General features: G+C 41.5%; 1 protein-coding gene across 1 annotated transcript in view; it reads right to left on the bottom strand.

The window, feature by feature from the left end:
• Positions 1 to 8,148: 8,148 nt before the first annotated feature.
• Positions 8,149 to 21,405, bottom strand: part of LOC146821939 (xanthine dehydrogenase/oxidase-like) — a 645,326-nt gene continuing 632,069 nt past the window's right edge. The window contains exons 35-36 of the mRNA XM_085613025.1: positions 20,124 to 20,291; positions 8,149 to 10,681 (exon numbers count right to left, since the gene is read on the bottom strand). Of these exons, the coding sequence (XP_085469151.1) occupies positions 10,631 to 10,681; positions 20,124 to 20,291 (219 nt within the window). The 3' untranslated portion in view covers positions 8,149 to 10,630. The remainder of the gene's footprint in view (positions 10,682 to 20,123; positions 20,292 to 21,405) is intronic.

Below are 21,405 nucleotides of genomic sequence, written 5' to 3'. Positions count from 1 at the left end.
GTCTACAGGGTGTGTCTATGCGAAGGTTACAGTCCTTTCGCAATAATCAATTTGCAGGTTCCTACCCGTACGCTTTCCATGCGAAGGTTACAGTCCTTTCGCATTAGTTTAATTGCGGGTTTCTACCCATAAGTTTTCAAGTGTACCTGTCTTCAGGGTGTACCCATGCAAAGGTTACAGTCCTATTGCATTAGTGCGGGTTCTTACCCAAACTGTTTGTGTTGTTACTATATGGGTTCCTACCCATATCTGGTTTTTTTTGACATCTCACAATCTTGCTTAGTTTTCTAGATGTCAACTTTACAAGGACTATGTTCCTATGGGTCTTAGCCCCTGTCTATGCGAAGGTTACAGTCCTGTCGCACTAGTCTAGTTGCGGGTTCCTACCCGTAAGTTTTTAAGTGTACCCGTCTTCAGGGTGCACCTATTTTTTTTTTTTTTTTATGCATATGCGTGTTCATATTCTGCTTCAACACATCATTGCTTGGGTATGTGTGTTCATATTCTGCGTCAACACCTCATTGCTTGGGTATGGTTGTTTCTATCTCTGTGACAGGCACTCCTGTGTCTGTTACATTATATTTCGTTTATGGTGCAATTTGTTGACATTCAAATGTTTTACTTGTACATGCTCAGTGGGACCATTTTCTCTCACAAAGTCACATGTATGTTGGCGGCAAGGTTATCTCTTTATACACCTGACTTACGCAAGCCAGAAGTATTTTCAAATTGTAACATTGTCTGGTGCACAACATGTTTGCCTCTACATGAGGTGTTTCGAATGGGCTACATTCCCATCTTCTACAGTGCACAACATTTTTTTTTTGCCTCCACTAGAGGTGATTAGTATGAGTCACATCACTGCAGTGTACGACATTGGACCTTTACACAAGGTGTGTCGTTCTTCTCAACAGTGCACAACGTTTATTGTTTTTACCCGTTTTGGGTATTGCGTTAGAATTTAGTCTTTTCACAACAGTGAACAATATATTTTAATGTGGTGTGTTTATTGGGTTTTATCTCATCTGTTCAGTGCACAGTGTGTACACGTTCACCACCTGTTTTTTTATATTACCTTCACAGGGTATTTGGGCTGAATACCTTTACCCCACATAGGGTGTGTTTGACCCTTTGGTGCACAACTTTGTTCTACCTCCCTCCAGGGAGCTATGCATGGGTGTAATTAATATATGGGTTCTCACCCATATCTGTTTGCTCACATTATTCAACCCCTTTCGTTTTCCCTGTGTCATCACCACTAGGGGTATTAACGCTATGTTAGTTCTGATTTTTTTCCCATCTTTTTACACTCAGGGCGACTAGGCATAGGTTATTGTCCTTTTGCAACTTATGTATTTTACTGTCACTAGAGATATGTTTTGGCTATACAGTTTTCAGTCCAGTTTGCTCCACACAGGGTGTACGTTATGGGCGTCAGTCCCATCTGGTTATTTATGCATGAATCAATCAATCTGACACACTGTCTGGTGAGGCAGTATGTGTGCTCATGTGTGTACTAGTCAAATAGAGTTCATCATATGCAGAGGTTATTTCCTCATATCAAGCATTCTTGGCATTGTTTTATTATTGCCTGCTTGATTTTGTGTTTCTTGTTGAGTAAAGTGCTCGTCTACACTTAGAAGCCTGCTGGGTACTGTGTATTCAACCGAGTGTTGTGTGTTAAATTGTTACAAGGGAAATACATTTTCAATAACGTTTTAAGTAATTGATTTTCAGCGAGGCTACATGGGAGTTCAACCGCTGCTTTTTGAAAACTCCTCGTGCCTTAGGTTGTTCTCTTTCATCCCGTACGTAACATATGACCTCCAGTCGAGGTGCGTCCTAACATGGACATTACATTACATGACGTATACTTTCACTACAAGGCACGTTCTTATCTTACTTAGGGTGGTGTTTCTTTAATGTGATTGACAGTTTGTATTTATTAATAAGTTAGGAAAAGTCACACGTACATGTCTTATTTAGTAAAACACACCAACCAGCTGGATTACTAGGTGATTGAAAGACATCACCCGAGTATTCTGTCTACTCAGTATTACCTTAATATTTATATTAAGAAGTGTATTGTGTGGGTTTGTATAGCGTTTGTATCATCTTCGCAAAGTCCTCATGCATATTTGTAATATTTTTTTTTATAGTGAACTTTGTTTTCTACTGTTTCTGCCCAAATGGTTATATGCGCCATATAGATACTGTGGAACGTAAGGCATGTTTACGTCTTGTCCCTTATGCTATGGTGCCTTGTGCTTTCTAAAGCTCGGGTGAGTAGTCGTTCACCGGCGTGGGATCACCGGTCTGTCTTCATCACTCTTGTCCATGGACCCTAGGTATACGCCAAGTTGGTAAACACCGTCAAGAGTCCATTTCACTATTCTGTTTTCACTCTCATAGAGGATCAATGTAAAGGTTCACCGTCAAGAGTCCCTTTTTGCATGTTTTTTGCTTCCCTACTCTAGGTCTGCATTGTGTTTCAGTTGTACAATGATTTTCTTGGATTTACAGTGTGAGTTCAAGGACCCGAAGTTCTCATTTTTGGAGTCCATTGTTTAATTTGTTATATTCACATTACAGTCTGTTTTCACCATTTATTTTTTTAGTTCAAGTGTTCTACATTGTACGTTTGCTATGGGTTTTAGTCCCTTTAGCACATTTATGCATTATATTAGAATATTTTTGCATTTGTTAACCATTTCTTTCCTAGGGTTTAGTCATGGGTTCACACCCATGTTATCTGGTTAACGTTCTCCACATGCTGTTTAAAGATTCTTTGGTCATGATCTATATACTGTTTTGACATTGACTAACCTGTTTTTTGTTGTTATTGTCACTTGTTCCCTTGTCCTTCCTTTTTCTTTGTGGAAGGGAGGATGGGTTGTGGCTATCAGTTGTTTTCCATTCTTCTCCTCTTTACTTTGATATGTTCTATTCTCGTTCGCTCTTTATTTCACTATTCTGTTTTCTTCCGTGTTTCCTCTTTCTGGTTTCTTCTTCCTGTTTCTGTCATTGTTGTTCTTTTGTTTATTTGGGAGAAAGGGGGATATGTTATATCCTGACTTCATGGTTATGCATGCCCTGCCTGTAGAATCCTACAGTGATGACATGGTTTGGAATGTTGTCAGTCAAATGAGTCACAGTTGACTGGGCTGAGCTGCCTGCTGGCTGCTCCTGGTGGGGTCTTGCGCTGGTCTCCTTCTGGGCCTGAATTGATCTTCATTTGGTCCTCTCTTCATTTACCTGTGATCTTGTACCATCTCCAATAAATCTACCTGAATCATCACAACTGAGTGGACTTCATTACTACAGACTCATAAGAAGTTTTGAAGAAAATGTCTGAGAAGGCAAAGTTCAGCACGGCAAGGCAGCTGGCAGAGGAGGAAACGTCAGAAATGTTGGGGTGCCTCTGGACAAAGTTGCGGTGAAGATTTCTATCTTCTGACTTAGTCCCTTTTCTGGAAGTCTAAAACATAGTGCGAGACTAAGCTGCAGCACAGGTGGCACAAATAATGAATGTTTTCTTTGCAAACACAAAACAGGCAAAGTACAAGTAGCAGCTATGCATTCTTTCCTCACGGTCAGGAATCAGGACACTCACAGGCAGCACAGAAAATATGGGGGATGGAAATGGCAGAAGATAGGTCAAAGGAAACTCATGAGAAAAGGAACACTAGGCCTCTAACTGCATGTATTTGCGTATCATTTCCTAGTGTTAAGGTCACATCTGGGTTAAGATTAGCAGAGTCCTCTTTAACACCATTTAGGGTTCATAGTTTCGCAGCATGTCAATAGTTGCATTGGTTTACTCCGTTTTCATAACAGTTCACACTAGTTTACACCCCTCAAGTTTGTTTTGTTCTTCCCTTTGGTCTTCACAGTCAGTTTTTCCTTTTTGCCTTGTTACTCTTTGGTGCTGTGTTTTCCAAGCAGTAAAGAGTGAAACTATCTCCTATAGCAGGATTTGGTGGGTATCCTCAGAAATTTCAAAGTACCAAGGCGCAAAGTCAATTTCGCATTTTGGGCAAACCACATCATTTTTGTAATGACATTTCTAAGATCACATTGCTTTTGATATATTGGAAAAAGTGTACTTCAATCTGGAGCACACCCTTTATTTCAAATCAAGACTAATTGAATACAATTCCCTGCTCAATTTCAGGTAAGCTTTGATAAGATACATACCACTCAATTAGCACATTCAGGTGAGCTGGCCCACCACTCATTAATCAAACTCACCTTACACATAGTAGAGGGCAGCAATCATAATGGCTGAACATAAACTCCAATCTGAGACATGACAGTTTTACCTGAAAAACCTATTTAGATTGAAGAAGCACAGAATACTCTTACACCTGAGAAGAAAGAAAGGCAGAAAAGAGCAGGACACTGCCCTTTTGCACTCTGTCACGGTGCGCAGGAATAACGTGACAACAATTGCCGGGTACTTAGGTTTATTGGTATTGTAAACCAGGCAGGTAAACAAAAAATAAAGTCTATACTTAGCGTCTTCTATTTCATCCAGGTGCTTTTGTTCATGTGGCTCAGCAGTACGGGAAGGTAAAGAAAAGAACAAGGAAAGGAAAACAACGTCAGTGCAGTGCACCGATACTGTGAAATGGGAGAACGAGTGTGGGAAACAACACCCACTCGAGTCAGAATACAGGGTGTACTGTATCAGGAGACCGCTACCATGAGGGTTAGTAAAATAGAAAAGAAAACAACACTTTTGGGTTTTCCAAGGAGGTCCTGGTGTTTCCTTTTTCCCCACCCAGGGATGTTACTCCCGTCCGTCTCCCGACTCCCGGGAGCCGTGCATGTACCTGTGCAAGCCACGTTCCTCCAGGAACGTCGCTGGGTGCCTCGTGGTGTCGTTGGCCTCCTGGCTCTCCTCTGTAGGGGTTGTCACTGTAACCTGGTTTCTCCAGCTCACTTTTCGGTTCCGCTCTGCCCTCTGGTTCGTCTCTGCATCTCTTCCTGTGTGCCTCGGGTACTCGCTGCCCTCTCCTTTGCCTTCCGCTTCTTCTTCACTCCCCGGGGTGCCGTACCCCACCTCCAAGGGGCATAGCTTGTCTCTCCTTCTTCTTCCGGGATTTAAAATTTAAAGAGCCTGCAGTATTGTTTCTCTGGATCGTCCCTGGTGTATTGGACATTCAAGGGTCCCAGAGGCTGAAAGGGAAAGAGAGGTGTGGCCCAGTGAGGCGGAGTCTCGTCTTCGTCCATGGGATCGGGGTCTAAGGGAGCCAGATCCTGACACTCTCCCACAACCCTCATCAGCCAACCTGGAAAGTACAGAAGCAAGAACATTTTATTGAAGGTACTTAAAGAATTCAGCAATTTAGTTAGCAAAAAAGTAGCTCATTCTTGTCCTCCTCACAAGTAATAAGATGAAGAAATCCTCCCGATTACTATGGAACCAACCCTGCATAGTTTAACCTGTCCCTTACCAATAAAATAATATTAGATTTTGCAATAATGCGTGCAGGAAAACCTTGAAAAAGAATGTATTTTATATTGCCATTTCACCAGCAGGAACACCGATCTTTTTTTGTCACCGAAGCCAATGGTGGATTCATACTCTGTATTGATTACAGTGAACTCTATACTATTATGATCTGCAGCCGATACCCTATTTTTCTCATTTCCATACTCCTGCTCAGGTGAAATCAGCCAAGATCTTTACTCAACTTTATTTTGGAGATGGTTACAACCTACTACGCATATGCCAGAAGGATAACTGGAAGACAGCCTTTAACATCTGCTAGGGCAATTTGAGTACTGGGTCAACTGTTTGTGAACCATTCAGGGCTGAAGGTCCTCAGGTTAGAGTTGCTAATTGTGTTAGCTCACTCAGTTTTTGAACCAGTTCACAGCTGTTTTTGTACTTCATGTTTGTTTGCTCTTCCGTTCTCGGTTCCCTCAGTCTTCCCCCATTAGCTTATCCTTTTTGCCTACTTACCATTTGTTACTATGATTGTGATTCCATTTGGGAGTGAGCTGTAGTCCAGTGTTTCTCTTTCTTCCCTTGTTTCTCTCTCCCTCTTCCAATATCTCTATGGATTCCTGTTCCCAACAGCACACACAACTCTAGTTGCAGATGTATGTATTCAGGTACATCAGGGTTTTTCAGTCGACATACAATCCTCAGATCTAGACACTCACATTGAACGGATACAATGTAAGCAGTAGCAGTACATGACTCAAAAGCACATCAAACAGATGTAGCATGAGTAGAAGTAGAGCAAGCTTCACTAACACTTGCGCACACAAAAGAGACAACACTTTCAGGAGGGTAATCTTGCCTAAAACATTGAAGATTTTGTACATGCCAAGGATTCCCTTAAAGATAGGTCATGTACAGTGTGTGTTGTAGCATTTAAAACTTACTTTACAAATAAGGAGCAGGTACAGAACAGTTAACAGTAGCAAAGATAATTATATAAAGAATGGATAAAATATAGATATTATTGGTTCTAACATTCTGCACACACACACACACACACACACACACACACATACACAAAGCACAATAGACAGCATGAGTGTTTGCCTTCTGAACACACGAAGAACAGGTGCAGAATATCTAACAGCAAAGCTAACCTCCTTCAAACAAAACAGGCCCATTACATTGTAGTGTGAACTTACTTCACTCTCTCACACACACACCCCCCCACAAAGAAGTAGTACCCATAACAGGTACCACATAGGCAGTAGAAGGCAAGCCGCAGTAGCACAGATGGGATGTGTACAACAGAGGCATCAACAGTGGAACAAAACAGGCAGCAGCAATGTAGACTTCCATTATACACTGAATAGGTAAAACAGAGGCAGCAGTACCCCATACTTCCCTCATAAACGCAGAACACTTATAGCACTGGTTGCATTACTGCCAGCTTTCCTCAATTGCAGAACTGATGCATGACAGAGGCAATTCAAACATCTTTCACACAAAGAACAGATAGTCATGTTCTAAACAGCCACGATGCATTCTTTCTTACACATACACGAGTTGTACACTACATGAAACTGCCATGTTGCCTTCCCTTGCCAGAAGATGCACAGCATAAGTAGCAGCACTGAAAGCTTCACTCACACAGAACATGTGATGAATGAGGACTTCTCACACACATTTGTAGGTGTTTTTTGTGTATGAATGTGTGTGAGAAGCACATACATACACAAAAAACACCTCCCCCTTTCAGGAAGGAGTAGAGCAAACGTCTTTCAGATAAACAAGTATAGGACTGTAACAAGTGCAAGCTTTCCTCAAATGCCAGGTTAGTAGAAACATCACTCAGAAACAGAACATCCAGAGCACATACAGCAGCAGGGCAATCTCATCTGCCCTCCACACAGAAGCACAGACACACAATCACTTTGCTTCCCTTCATCCTTCCTCTAACACATTCACAAGTTGTTTTGCAGTGCTTTAGCTGCCTTTGAATTTGTTCTTCAGGGTCCAAGGCATGGATATGCCATGGGACTACAATGTGTAGGGAAACAAGGGTTGCATGCTGGAGGCATGCATTAGACAGGGCTCAGTGGAGGAGAGACTCAGGAGTAAGAATTGCCAGGACATTTAAAAAAAAGTGTTCACATACTGTAAATACAACGAAAGAGGTCCAGAGCTTTGATATCGGGGCTAGTTGCTCCCTTCTATAATTCCTATGCTCCTTTCATAACAGAAGAGAGTGACCTGATGGTCACCTGATAATGGGCTGAGCGAAATTCAGAGTTTCATGATGATCAGGCAACATGAGACACAGTGAACAAAGAGAGGGTATATAAGCCCTTTCCATAATTAATCTACAAGAAATGTGTGGCCATATCTGTGTGTTAGATCTATTGTAACTTGAGAGGAGCCTTGTAAAGTCATACATTCCAACAGCTAGGTTAAGACACATGGTTTGGATAGACTTATTTGAAGGTTTAAGTGTACCAACCTGGTGGCATATCCAGCCCTCAAGAGCATAGGTGATTTAACAAACAATGAGAATCATGTCAGAGTTATTCGTGGAGGTTTAGAAATGTTTGCACAAGCATCTCTACTGCACTTTTGCATATCACATTATTTAAGTTGTCAGCATTCCAAAATCTGCCTTTATGATACATAGTAGATATACATGATGACAACAATTTCAATTATATCTTGCTTTATTTTTTTCTTTAAAAAGTAATTTTAGCTTACTTTACTAAAATGTATGTTAATATAATGATGAATGGTTATTGTTGATTATTAAAATCTTACAATACTAGAAAAAATAAAAACATCATGAGGGAAATCAATTTAACCCTAGTTATAAAATCACTAACATTGTTAAAAGTATTATTACATATTAACATTTATCAGGATATGACAAAAGATGATTCCCTAACATATTTCTATAATATATCAATTTTTAAACACATTCATAACGAGGGGCAAAAAGTGTGATCACATAATATGTGCAATTTTCCTTTTCACTGATCTCATGAATTTTAAAAATATACAATTCTGATGATTTAGGACATGCTATCACCGCTTGTCTGCATGAACGAATGGCCCGCTGGTTAAAGGTATCTTAGCAACCTGCACCTTAGATCCAATAAAGCCAGGCATATGCAGATTAAATGAATGATGTTCACTTCGCCAAGTTTACATAGCATACAAGATGTTGGTGTTGTTTGTCTCAACCACAGCTTTGCATGAGTGAGGCCTGCAAGTATTCCAAATCGTGCTCTTATAAACCTTCTTTTTTGTTGCGGGAACCATCCGGACTCTAAATAGAACTGTGATTTAAGGATTTTATATTAATTTAAAACCATCCAGGCATGGGATCTAGGTATAAATAACTCTTTGTCCTTTAACAATGATGTTTTTTTCATTAAGCTATTGATGTTTTATTTTTTTTTAATTGCTGGATTCAGAGGCTTATCCCATAAAAAATAAATAGACAGATATTCTATTGCCTCAGTTAAATACTTCCTTGTTGGCGAACAATGGATTTGTTTGAACTTCATGCCAGAGGGCATGGTCAAACTGACATGAAATATTTGATTTGATTCTTTTCCAGGTTTTACCGTACGATCCTTTTCGGACAATGATTTGGTTTAGCAAACCAAATTCTAATCCTATCTGAGCTGGTGTTGCATTGCATGGTAATTTAAACAGAGATCCAAATATTTTTGTGACATTTTTATTTAATATTACTGCATCATTACCCCACACCGCCTTGCTTCCATATGAGATAGTTGCTATACTTGCTGATATTATCTTTAGTAGTGGTTGGTGGCTAAAGCCTCTTAGTAACCTCTATAATTAATGAAATGCCTAAAGTAATGCATTTCCTTTCCTTTGTAAATCCATTTAATGTTGCTTGAAGGAGCCCTGCTTGTCAAATATTACTCCAATATATTTATATGTTTTAACTTGTTCTAGTTGCCGAGATTGTAGGAACCACCTGTATTTTTTATGAATCTTCCATCACCTTTGGTTTTTTCATTTATTACTAAATCATTAGGTAACAAATAGTTTGATATTTTATTAATTAGACGCTGCAGACCGACATTTGTTTGACTCAGCAAAATCACATCGTCAGCATATAGGAGATTTGATGTTAGTATACAATGTCATGATATCTATGGACAGCAATTGCAAAATGTTTCTTGGCACCACATTTCCTAAAGAGAATTTTGTGTGGCTATTTTTGGCTTGATTGAATTTGTAATGAGGTGCTATTTAGCATGGTATTATATAATAATTATCAGTGTGATATTGTGAGCCATTCATATATGTAGGCCCTAAATAGGTTTTGGCCATTATCCAAATGCAATAGTATACATAGTAGAGAAATACTGACACTAAGGCGTTCAGACTTAAAATCATCTATTGACAACTAAATATTAATAGTGCTTGTTGTTGCAAAAACGCACACTAGCATAGATAGAAATGGAACATAATAGCACATCACAAACATATATGTAAAAATGGTGCGAATTGCTATCTTTATACTAAAGTTAAGCTTAAGTTAGGATTTTGTCTTAAAACCAAAACTTAAGACAAATTTAAGAAAAAATCCTAACTTTACTACTCCTAAATGTCTTTTGTGAATACCGAAAGTCATAAAGTTAGGATTTTATCTCAAATTACTTTTGTGAATCGGGCCCATCGAGATCAGAATAGCGAGGGACAAAATATTGAAAGGAAAGTGAATATATAGGGAAGTATATATTTACTAATGCTAACTCCACATTTATGTACCTTGAAGGTATGTACCACTAGGTATGACAAATCTATACTTACTTATCTATCAATGTTTTTTTCTCTCAATTTTGTCCTCAATATTTTTTCCCACTGATATTGAGGCTTTGAGGTTCAGGGTACATAACCCTACAGGAAGATTTATTGCTTTTCTGAACAAGAAGTTACAGTTGTATGGCACTAAATATTGAACTGTTTTGAAATTTACAGGAAAAGCAATTAAGTATTTTTGTCTTTAGAAAATTTGTGGCTGCACAATCTGAGTGAGAGCTATTGATTTTTGAAGAACGTTTCAAACATTCAGCTGAAATTTGAAATGGTTGTGCATAGGAGCATTTCTAAGGGTGTTTGTTATTGAGAATTTGTCTCCAAGGCTCTTCATACGGTCACATCCCAAGGTTTAAATGTTCCAGGTTCAGCACGAGGGCACTGAAGGAAAGAAAATACAAGAAATGCTTGAGAAGTCATTCAAGATTAAGGTGACAAAATCTAGAAAAAAAGCAGGTGTGTGTTTGATTAAGTAAGACTGGCTAAGATGGTGAATCACTAGGACATCTCTAATGCACAGATTTATGCATGGAAAAATCTGAAACTTGGCATACAATAGACCATGCAAAACTGAAAAATGATTGATAATGTCAGTATCTGCTCTTCTAAACCTTCATCTGAATGTCCCTTGTTTCAGCGGTGCGGTATAGGTGGAAAATGCACCTCTACTCCCTAGCGGAGTGGTGCCTTTTAAGTCAATGCTGAGGGTTATGTGGCATGTGATTATTTGGTTATTTTCGAAATTATGACAAGGTGTCGATTGCTCTAGACATGTGCGGCAAAACTGGCAATGTGTGCATAAGAGATTCAGTTCAGTGAAGTGTTTTTTCTGCGCCCTAAATAAGAATTACATTGGCATCACAAAATCATTTCATCAAACGGTACGTCTCCCATTTATCGTTTCTGGACAGAGTACAGTTGATAAATCCAAAATTAAAAATGAAATAAACAGGTAGATGCTATAAAAATGCACATCTGTGCAATTTAGTTCCTGCTTAAGCATAAAACTCTTACGGCAAAATAGTGCACTCTGGTTTTGGTTGTTCATTTCCTCATACTCCCTGCACAGGGTCAGACAGATCAAGGTATCTAGGAAAGTTAGTAGTCAACATCAAAATATGCAGGTTCATTTGAAGGGCTATGACATTGGGCCTTTCTTCAAAGAAATGTAAAGTATTTGAAAGGCAGGGAGTATCAGTAAGATGCAGGAGGAGGAACTGGAGCGGTTGAACACATATGCAACAATATTTATTATTTTTACTGCAAACCGGGCAACTCAAGAGTCCCTATAGTATAGAACTGCAAGGCACGTTTTGCTATACGTCTACAAAGTGTGGATGGCCAATTGTCACGAGATCTCCAGACCAGCTCAAAAGTCTCACAGTGGCTACCATGAGACAAAATTGGACCCATTCAGAACGATTCACAGAAAACAACAAGCATTTGCAATGCAAATAGGTCTCGCATTTGTGAGTTAGAGCTATTGACATTGTAAATGGCAATGTTTTTTACCTAAACGTTTTATTTTTGAATGTATGTAGTGTGCACAATCCCTTGGAAAGGTCCTGCACTTCGTAATAAATATATTGAAAAAGACTCAAAGTGTGGATTGTGTCAACAATTGCTTAGCATGTACCTCATGGGTGAAGTGTCGCCACACATGCATACCGTGGTGCTTTATTAATGCGAAATTCATTAATAAAAGTAGTGCTTACAGACTAACCAACGCGATCGGGATTGGAGCATGTGAATTCGAATCCCGCCTTCTCTTTCATTTTCTAGACTATTTGACTCACTCTCCTGCGTCTTGGTTATCCCCCAAACACTGGGAAACAATGAAGTTTGCCAAGGAGGGCGGGGGGCAGGGGGGCTTATGGGGTACATGAAAATGTATTCATTGCCTAGTTGTCAAAGGTCGCCCGGTGCTATTATTTAAAAGTGTGCAGATTTTATTAAGATATTAAGAGTACTTTACTCGCACCTATGAGAAAATCAACATTAACTAAACAAAATGCCAGCATGTCAGTTTTTACAGTGTTTTAGACAGTACTGGTTGCTTAGTTTCATTGCATTAATTTTTGTATTTACTCTTTTACACAGCATCCAAAGTAAGTTACCTAACCCCAAAGCCCCAAGTTGTTAATTGACCCATAGATGGGAGTGTTTTACAGTTGAGCAAATGTGTCCAAGTGTATTTTGGTAGTGCCATGGAATGATCAGCCAATGAGGTACTCGATGAGCAGGTATTTAACTAAACGTTCAAAATGTACAGTATTGTGGCTGTTATTTGTTAGTACACAACCACCTCTCTGAATGTGTTTATTAACACAGAGCTTCATCTATCAGACAGTGCTAACAGAGGGACGACTAAAGCACAGAACAGAATGTATTCATTTATCCTGTGTGTGAAGGCACCCGGAAGGCTTAGGTGCCCGCCCGGAGAGGCTAGGGATCCCAGTGCTTCTATAGACTCTGCGGTGCTCCTCTGCACCAGCAGGGCACAGCTCAGAATCTGCTGCTTCTGCTAAGAATAGGTGAGGGGGATGAGGTTGGGGCATGCGGGAGTTGCCTGCAGATTTCCAGGTTATTGAACGTGATGATTCTGACATGAGGCAATGGAGACTGACTTTGTCTGTTTGTTTGCACCAGTCTATTTCTCTACCATATACCGGGCTCACTGTCATGTATTCATTCATCTCTCTTTGTTAGAGGTGCGCGGGTCAATATATTGATTAACAAGTAGAGCCAGCCGGAGACGAGCCAAGCGTATACGAGCCAGTGGACAAGCCGTGAAAATGATCGGCATGTTAATCATACAGTAAACATTATGTAAATGTGTGATAATGTCTCTTCAGAATTCAAAAAAGTTAATTTCTTTAGCGCGTCACCCCAGTACACAATATCATAGCACTGAATTGAGAGGAAGTTATTAAAAGTGCTCTTTTTAAGCATGAGTCAAAACATTGCCGCTCCTCCCGCCCGACAACAATGCCATTTGTGAACTAAGAGGCGTCAGTTGCCATGCATACCCCGAATGTTGCCTAGAGTTTTATTATATTTAGAGTAACGTTAAAATCTAGTTAATTAAACATGAGAAGTTTTTGTAGAGCACAAATCTTAAACTTGCATATTTCAAGGTGGCAATAATAAAGATGAAAACGGAAGGCAAGAAAACACTAACAGGAGTGGGTGGAGGGTGAGAAGTCACAGACTGAGGGATGGGGCGGTGGGGTGGGGAGACAGCGAAGAAAATAGTGTTAGGAGTAAAGGGACCAATAGCCATGGAAGGATACAAATTATGAATGAGGAGGGACTAACAAACCTCAAACCAATCGGAAGGCAGCATTTAAGACAAAAGCCAATGGGCAGAGAGTGGGCGGAGCTTCCACAAAGCTTCCACACTACATTATATACGGCATGTCTCGCCAAGCGATGGCAGCGCATTCGCACTGCAACGCTAGGCAAGACCTAAAAGAAAATAGTGTCAGGAGTAAAAGGGCCAATAGCTGCGGAAGGATACAAATGATGAATGAGGAGAGACTAACAAGCCTCAAACCAATCGGAAGGCAGCACTTAAGACAAAAGCCAATGGGCAGAGAGTGGGCGGAGCTTCCACAAAGCTTCCACACTACAGTATATACTGCATGCCTCGCAAAGCGATGGCAGTGCATTCGTGCTGCAACGCTAGGCGAAACCTAATGAAGATGTGAGCAACTAAGTAGGAAATTATATTCTAAGGCTGCTGATGGTTAGCTGGTTAAGCGACTAATCAAGTATATTTAGGGAATAGAACATGGCATGATGTATCCTCTCTATGCTAGGTCTGGTCATGCTTACAGGATCTAACGCTCTCTTCTTTTTTGCTGCTTTGAACTCCTTAATATTGCGCACATTTTTGTTTTGTAATACCACAGATTTCTCAGGACAGGAGCTATTGAGAGGTAAAGCAGATCCTTCATGGATGTTGGCACTGACAACTTTTCCAAAATTCAATTATTTGCAAGTGGCAGTTTATGGTAAACACAAACATGTTGAGGGATGTATGGAGTATGTATTGCATAAAGGAGTACAACCTCCAAAATAGTGTATAACTGATATACCTCCATAGTGAAGTATTTTGCTTTTTGGCTCTAATGACTCTGGACAAACCAGATAATATACCAGCCTCTCTATGAAAGGCAAATTACGTTTCTCGAAGGTGCAAAGGACATAGTTGGAATGAACATTTTTTATAATTTCCAAACTAAATTGGTTCTCTGGAATAAATGCAATAAAAGATGTTAAGTTCTTGTGAGATACCTCACCTCCGTCACCCATTTGCACTGCAATGATCATATGTAAGGAGTAGGATTAAAAATGTATCACCCATGCTGCGAATGAAAATAACATGATGTCATTTTAAGTGTGCTGGGGCAGAGACACAGTTCTGCCAGTTAGTGTAGTCTATATTTACTAGTGCACATTTTTTTTCCCACAGGGTGCTACCATGAGAAATGTTGATTGCACCACTTTATAGGAGCTATTATCTCAGTTAATGGAGTAATGCCGGGGATGGAGGGCTGGGGTGAGCAAACCAATACAAAAAAAAGCCTCAACAATCTCGCACAATAGAGCAACTTTACAATGCACAGGCTACACCAACTGTTGGATGAATTCAGAGTAGCAAAAATGATTGATTTAATTAGCATGTCTGAAAACAATATCGGTCTCCGTCATTTCCACTGCTCGGGCGCAGTCTAGTTTATAGATTTACTAGTAGGATAAGGAAATGAGGTGCTTAATTTGAACCAGTGGTTTCCAGTGCTCAGCACGAGCACTTAATAATTAACACCGGTGCTTTTTTCATGAGCACCACCTAAGGACACATTCATTTTTGTAGGCACGGGGAGATTAAGTGATTTGTCCAGATTCACAGAATGTTGAGCTGACGCCAAGACTTGAACCTGGTTCCCCAGCTCTGACGTTACTATGCCACACCCTTTCCCCATTTTCATGGTTAGTAGTTGAATCTGTTTTTAGCAGCGCTAAGAGGAGATGAGAGCCCTGGTATTTTCTTTTTAAAGTAACTATTGGGGAAAGGGAAGCTTACGCTTCCTACAGTTTCATAGCTAGAAGTCTCATGTGTTGCCTGGAAGAAAGAACAATCTTAGCAAAGGCACTTGAGTGTCTTGAGTTCCTCAAACTGGTAGCAAGAGGGTCAGGTTTAATCAGAGATTGGCCAATACAGTGTTTGCACTGCATGGCTGTTACTTTTAACATACAAATACAACCTGACAAACTCAGTAAGTTTCAGGCCCACTATGTACACTGAGACCAAACCTTGTAGTGAATTGCCATGGGAGCACTACACAAATGAAGACTTTTATGGTGCTTGCCTACTCCTCTTTCGCTTAGGGCTTGGGGTAGCTGAAGAGCGGTGGAGCAACAATCCTAAACTTACGTGCATGAGATAGCACAGCGTGAGCCCCCAAAACATTCGCAGCCTGAAGCCTTATAGGTGAATGGGGAAAGGGGATGATCCCTAGAATGAGTGGTAGACTGGATAAGTCCTCGACATGGTGTTGCCAGCAAAGATGCACTGTTATTTTTTTATCGCATGTGCACCATTACTCACATTGGACATGTTCATGCAAACTATTGCTCAATGAGCACATAGCGGGAGGCAGCGGTGTTAGGAGCTCTGCCATATGGAGGGCAGGCATTGTCAACTGCACACTTGCTGGCACACAGTTTTTAGTATGGAAATTCACATCCCTTTATATGGGCATCAATAGCCATAGACAATTTCAGTTTAGCACAAAGCTACTCACCAAACCAACAATAACCCTAAATGTATAAGGGTGGTTAGGGCAAGACTCATGGTGGGCACAGTCTGTATATCTGTGAGTACTGGGATGCACAGGGTGGAGTCCACGGTGCAGTGTCCCTGGGAGAAATATGATCCTGCAAAGATCTAGAGTTACTGCTGCAGCTAATGGTAGGGCTCGGTATGCATGATGACAGATCTGGCCGAGCCTGTAGGGAGATCTCAGTTTCTGGATGCACTGAAAAAGTGCATCTCAGTGGCATCGGCCATTTGAGGACATGACTGATCATTCTTGGACATTTGTTAAGGGTAATGTCATTATGCAACAGGAGTAGTTTACTTCTCTGCAACAGATGTCAAAAAATTCAATGCCAGTGGTCATGCAAGACGTGGTTTTACTGGGTGAAGCCAGTGCTTGGGTGTTCACGAGAAATTCGGTCCTGAACTACTGCTCTGCAGCTGCTGGTAGGACTGAGAATGCCCCAAGGCAGGTCCGGTTCAGCCTGTAGGTGGATGTTCTTTTCAGGATGCAACAGAAAGCAGCATCTGATTGGCATCAGCCTAGTGAGGAGATAGCTGGTTCATCCTGGACACACCTTAAGATGTGGTTGTGAAGTTATTCTCAAAAGGTTTGGAAGCTTGGGCTGGAGGATGGCGTGTTCGCCAGTGACCTCCATGCCCTGCAGTGGAAGTAAATGGAAAATATTGAACATTATCACCTGAAGCCAAAATATGTTTATTGATGTCTGCTCTTCCTATGAGAGGCGTTGGTGGGTACTGGGCTGCCTAGAGGAGAGACAGGCCTGCTGGCAGCCCAGACCATCTGGCCTTACTCCGGGGTTGCTTACAGATGAACAGTTCATTTGGGTGTGTCTGGGTTGACTCATGGGTGCCCCGGGCAGGTATTAAGTCTGGAAATTTCCAGTCTGATGTAATTTTAAGGTTTTGGTGGGTGCTGGGTCGTCAACAGGCACGTCCTCCCTCTAGTCCACCGGCTGGATGGAGGACTGGCCTGCCGACGACCCAGCACCCACCCGCTATGGCCTGTCCGGCCCTGCTTCTGATCAACGCTTTGGGCACTGGCAATCATTATCTTACAAATTAAACGCTGAAAGAAATTATGTGTAAGCTTTAACAAGCTTGGTATTGAGATTTGAAGTAAAGAAAGCTACGGCTTATTCATTGTATCTGCACATATGGTGGGTAAACTGGAGACCACGGTCAGGAAGACCAAAAAGGGACTTCTGGTGGTGTCGGCTAGTGTTGCATTAAATTGCAAAGCTTGGCAGTTTGTATATGTTTTTAAAAATGTTTTCTAACTTCAGAAAGTGCAAAACTGGGAAAGTTTTTTAAAAATGCTGCAAAAAGTGTCCCTGTGCTACAGTAACATCATTTCCACTTCTAGGATGTGCTGCCAGCATGTCACTCTACAGCTGTATTTAGACATGCTCGGTCCTTCCCCTTCCACCATGCCGGCAAGATGCAGCCACTGTGTTTCTCTACTGGCAGCCCCGACTGATAATCTAGAAAATAATTCCTTATTGCTGGATGTCCCAGGGAACTTCTGATTAAAGGGAATCAACAATGGGATGCAGAATTTGCCTCGGGTGATATTGCACAGCTTTGTGAATTTCACATGAACACGATTAGAGAAGACCCATAATTATTAAAAATCCATGTTTTGTGCTCCTCTCTGAAGGAGATCAGAGTCGCCCAGACTCTGATGTGAGGGGGAAGGCCATTCCAGAGCTTGGTTGTCCCTGTGATGAAATCTCTGCCACCACAGTGCATTTTTCGGAATCTGGGGAGACCGTCATGTTTTTGGCCTTAGCTGAACACAAAAGTCTGCTGGGTATCTACCCCTCCAAGAAGTGCATCAGGAACTCTGGGCCAGTTATATGCAGAGCCTTATGGGCGGTGCAGAGGGCTTTAAATTTGATACGGCTTCTCACTGGGAGCCAGTGTAGTTTGCGGATTTCCCGGGAGACTGATTGAAATTTGTGAATACCTAAAAGGAGCCTAGCAGCTGCATTCTGCACCGTTTGAAGCCTAATGAGATATTTTTCCCTCATGTGTATATATAAGCCACTACAATAGTCTATTTTTGATACAAGTAGGGTGGTAATAACAGTTTTTTTGACACTGGCTGGGATATAAGGGAGAATTTTTTTAATCATCCTAAGTAGGTAGACGGAGGATGAGACAATAGCATTAACCTGGCTACCAAAGTTCAGTGTGTCATCGATTGGAACCCCTAGGTTCTTGGCCTTGGACACCGGGACGGGAGAGGGACCTAATTCTTCTGGCGACCAAGATGGGTACGAAGCTGTTGAGAGGCTTCCTAACTGTTGTTCCATAATTAAGTTTCAGGCAGTGCCTGTTCATCCATAAACTGATAGCCCGCATACAGTCATCAAGTGAGTAGAAACTTTGGTGTCATTTCTAAAAGCTGACAGAACTATTTGAGTGTTGTCAGCATAAAAGGTCACGGAAAAGTCAAAGGATTTAACCAGGGTAGCAAGCTCTATGATGTATATATTAAAACGTGTAGGACTAATCGATGATCCCTTAGGGACCACACAAGGAAGGGAGAGAGGGGAAGATTCGTACTGGTCCAAGGCAACTGTTGTAAACGTCTGTCGGAAAAGAAGTTAGTAAGGCCAGGGCCTTATCCTTGATTCCTAGTTTGCTCAGTCGATTTATCAACAGCTTGTGATCAACTGTGTCCAAAGCTGCCGACAAATCGAGGAGAATAAGTGCTGGTGCTACTCCTCTGTAAAGCGCAGCCCTTATCTCCTCTGTGGCTTTGATCAAGGCCATTTCTGTACAATGCCCAGATCTGAATCCAACAAATGATTATCTTGTATATACTGAGCAAGCTGTGTGTTCATTACTTTCTCCACTAGTTTAGCTCGAAGAGGAAGGCGGGAAATGCAGTGATAGTTGTTGGGATTGACTGGGTTCAGACTGAGTTTCTTTATAAGAGGGAGAATGGAGGTTATTTTCCATTGAGAGGAAAAGACTCCCGTAATAAACATTGAGTTAAAAAGTAAAAAATGTCAGAGACATTTGTTTCTATCAGCTCTGGAACGAGTTATAGAGCTGGGGGGGGGGGGGGGGGTTGAGGGGGGCAAGGATCCCGGGGAAAGCCAGATGGGATGGGTGCGGGGGGGCGCAAGGATTCCAGGGACAGTCAGAAATGGCACTAATAATCATTTTTGCTAACTCATCAGGGGTGACTGGGGAGAATTCCTTGAAGGACATCTGGATGAAATTATTTAACCTGGTTGGTATCAACCCTAACATCGGAAATGTTTGAGGCCTTAAACTTAGAGTAAATTTGGTTGACTTTATCCCCAAAGCAGTGAACCAGTGTATCACAGAAAGCTTGGGAATGGTTTGTTGCTTTACTGCTTGCTAGTGTGCTAAGTTTAGTCACTACTTGAAAGCGCTCCTTTGTGGAAGCTTTAGCTGATTCTATTTATAGGGTAAAAAAGTTGCTCTTTTCCTTTATCAGTAGGTCTTTGTATTTGGACTGTTCAAGTTTGCATGAGCTTTTCTCGAGAGAATCATATTTGAGAGCGCCAGCGTCTTTCCTGCCTCCTACAATTTTGTTTCTCTAACCTAAGGGTTTCAGTAAATCAAGGTGCAGAGGGTTTGTTCCTGTTGTGAGAGGATTTTTTATATGGAGCCAGTTTGGTAAAAGCAGAGTTTAGCCAGTCTGTGAGGAAGGCGAAGTTGTACAATTTCATCCAACTGTACCAGGAAAATTAAAAATGTGTGAAGCCCCAGTAAATGAATATGCGATGTTCTTCAGCCTATCCTAATGAACTATGATGTTTTGCTCCTCACAATGCCAAGACCTTCTGATTTTTGCTCTGGTTTTTGTGTCCAGAAATTTTTCAAGTATTTTACAAGGAAACAGTGCTGTATTGTGCAAGTTAAAGTAAATACAAAAAACAAAATAGATAAATAATCAATGAGAAAAAATATAAAGTAAAAAAAGAGGAGCCTTACCATTTTGGTAAAGTTGTCAACACACGCGCCTCGTATTCTCTCTGGAGTGGCAGGGCTGTCCAGTCTGAAGGGTCCTGTCAGGCCGACATCACTCCTTGCTGAGGCGATGGCATCTTTAATAGCAAAGAAGACTGAAGCAGAAAGGAAAAGTGGAGGCTCCCCAACCGCCTGCAACAAAAAACACAGAGATGGTGCCTCAGAACTGAGAGCAACTCAATCCTAGATGAATGGCCACAAAGAGGATATTGAATATTGTTAAAAATGTGTTCAGTGTATTAGTTGGAAGTTCTGGTCCTCTGGCCATTGCACAAGAAGAGAGGGTACGCAGATTGCAGTTCTCATCTTGTCCACACGTTGTGACAGGATGTCAGAGCCCATCACTTATAGCCATTATGGGTCGCCATGTGAGATATAGCATACAGGGTCGTCAGACGGGGGAACTGAGCAGAGAGGGCATTATTCCCCATGTTCAACATTTTTTTAGGAACCACATTCCCTCAGCAACATTTAATTATGGATTTGTTACACAAGCCTACACTCTTTATTAATGAGGAGGTAGCTAACTTGGTTAACACCACTACATTGTGCCAGATTCTGGGCCTGCCTTATGTTCTTTTTCAGAACCTCGGCCAATGACGGGACACATGTATTTGTTGACCCAGGTCCTACAAAAACATCTGACATGCTGATGGCATCCCCATCTGTGGTCACATGCAGATTCTGATGCACACGGGTGGTGCAGTCAAGGCACCAATCTGAGCAATGATGGACAGTGAACGACGGACACATAGGTTGAGGCTTTAAGGGAGACTGATAATGACTGGCTGCCTTTCCCCCCTTTAAGAAAGACTGTCACTGTCCAAAACACCACCTCATGCATGCTGAAAAGACATGACTTCTTTTAGCTCACTTCGCCACCCCAGTTCAGACATAGCCATATGCAAGTCAGTCTTGACCCTGTGCTTCATGGGACAGCCCAGCCCGAACTGCCAAGCCATGTCTTCCCTGGACTGGAAACAAGCATCCTAGGACTGGTTTCGGGGTAACACCCCTCATCAGCCAGGTTAGCTTGAATCCAGTAGCAAAGTGAGCAAGGGACCCACGTCTGGGCATATGCAAATCAGTGTTGACCCTGTGCCTCATGTGAGCCAAAGAACAATGATGGATTCAACCCAGATCTGTGACTGGGGGTGACTGTCTGGAAAGTTTTGGCGCTCCGTCCATCATCTCCTTGTGTTTGCTTTGTTCGCCCTATGTTGGCAGGGTATGCCCGGACGTGGGT

The sequence above is a fragment of the Triturus cristatus genome, chromosome 6, assembly GCF_964204655.1.
Source record: "Triturus cristatus chromosome 6, aTriCri1.1, whole genome shotgun sequence".
Lineage (NCBI taxonomy): Eukaryota > Metazoa > Chordata > Amphibia > Caudata > Salamandridae > Triturus > Triturus cristatus.
The sequence above is the reverse complement of the archived record's forward strand: the minus strand, read 5'-3'. Positions and strand labels throughout refer to the sequence as shown.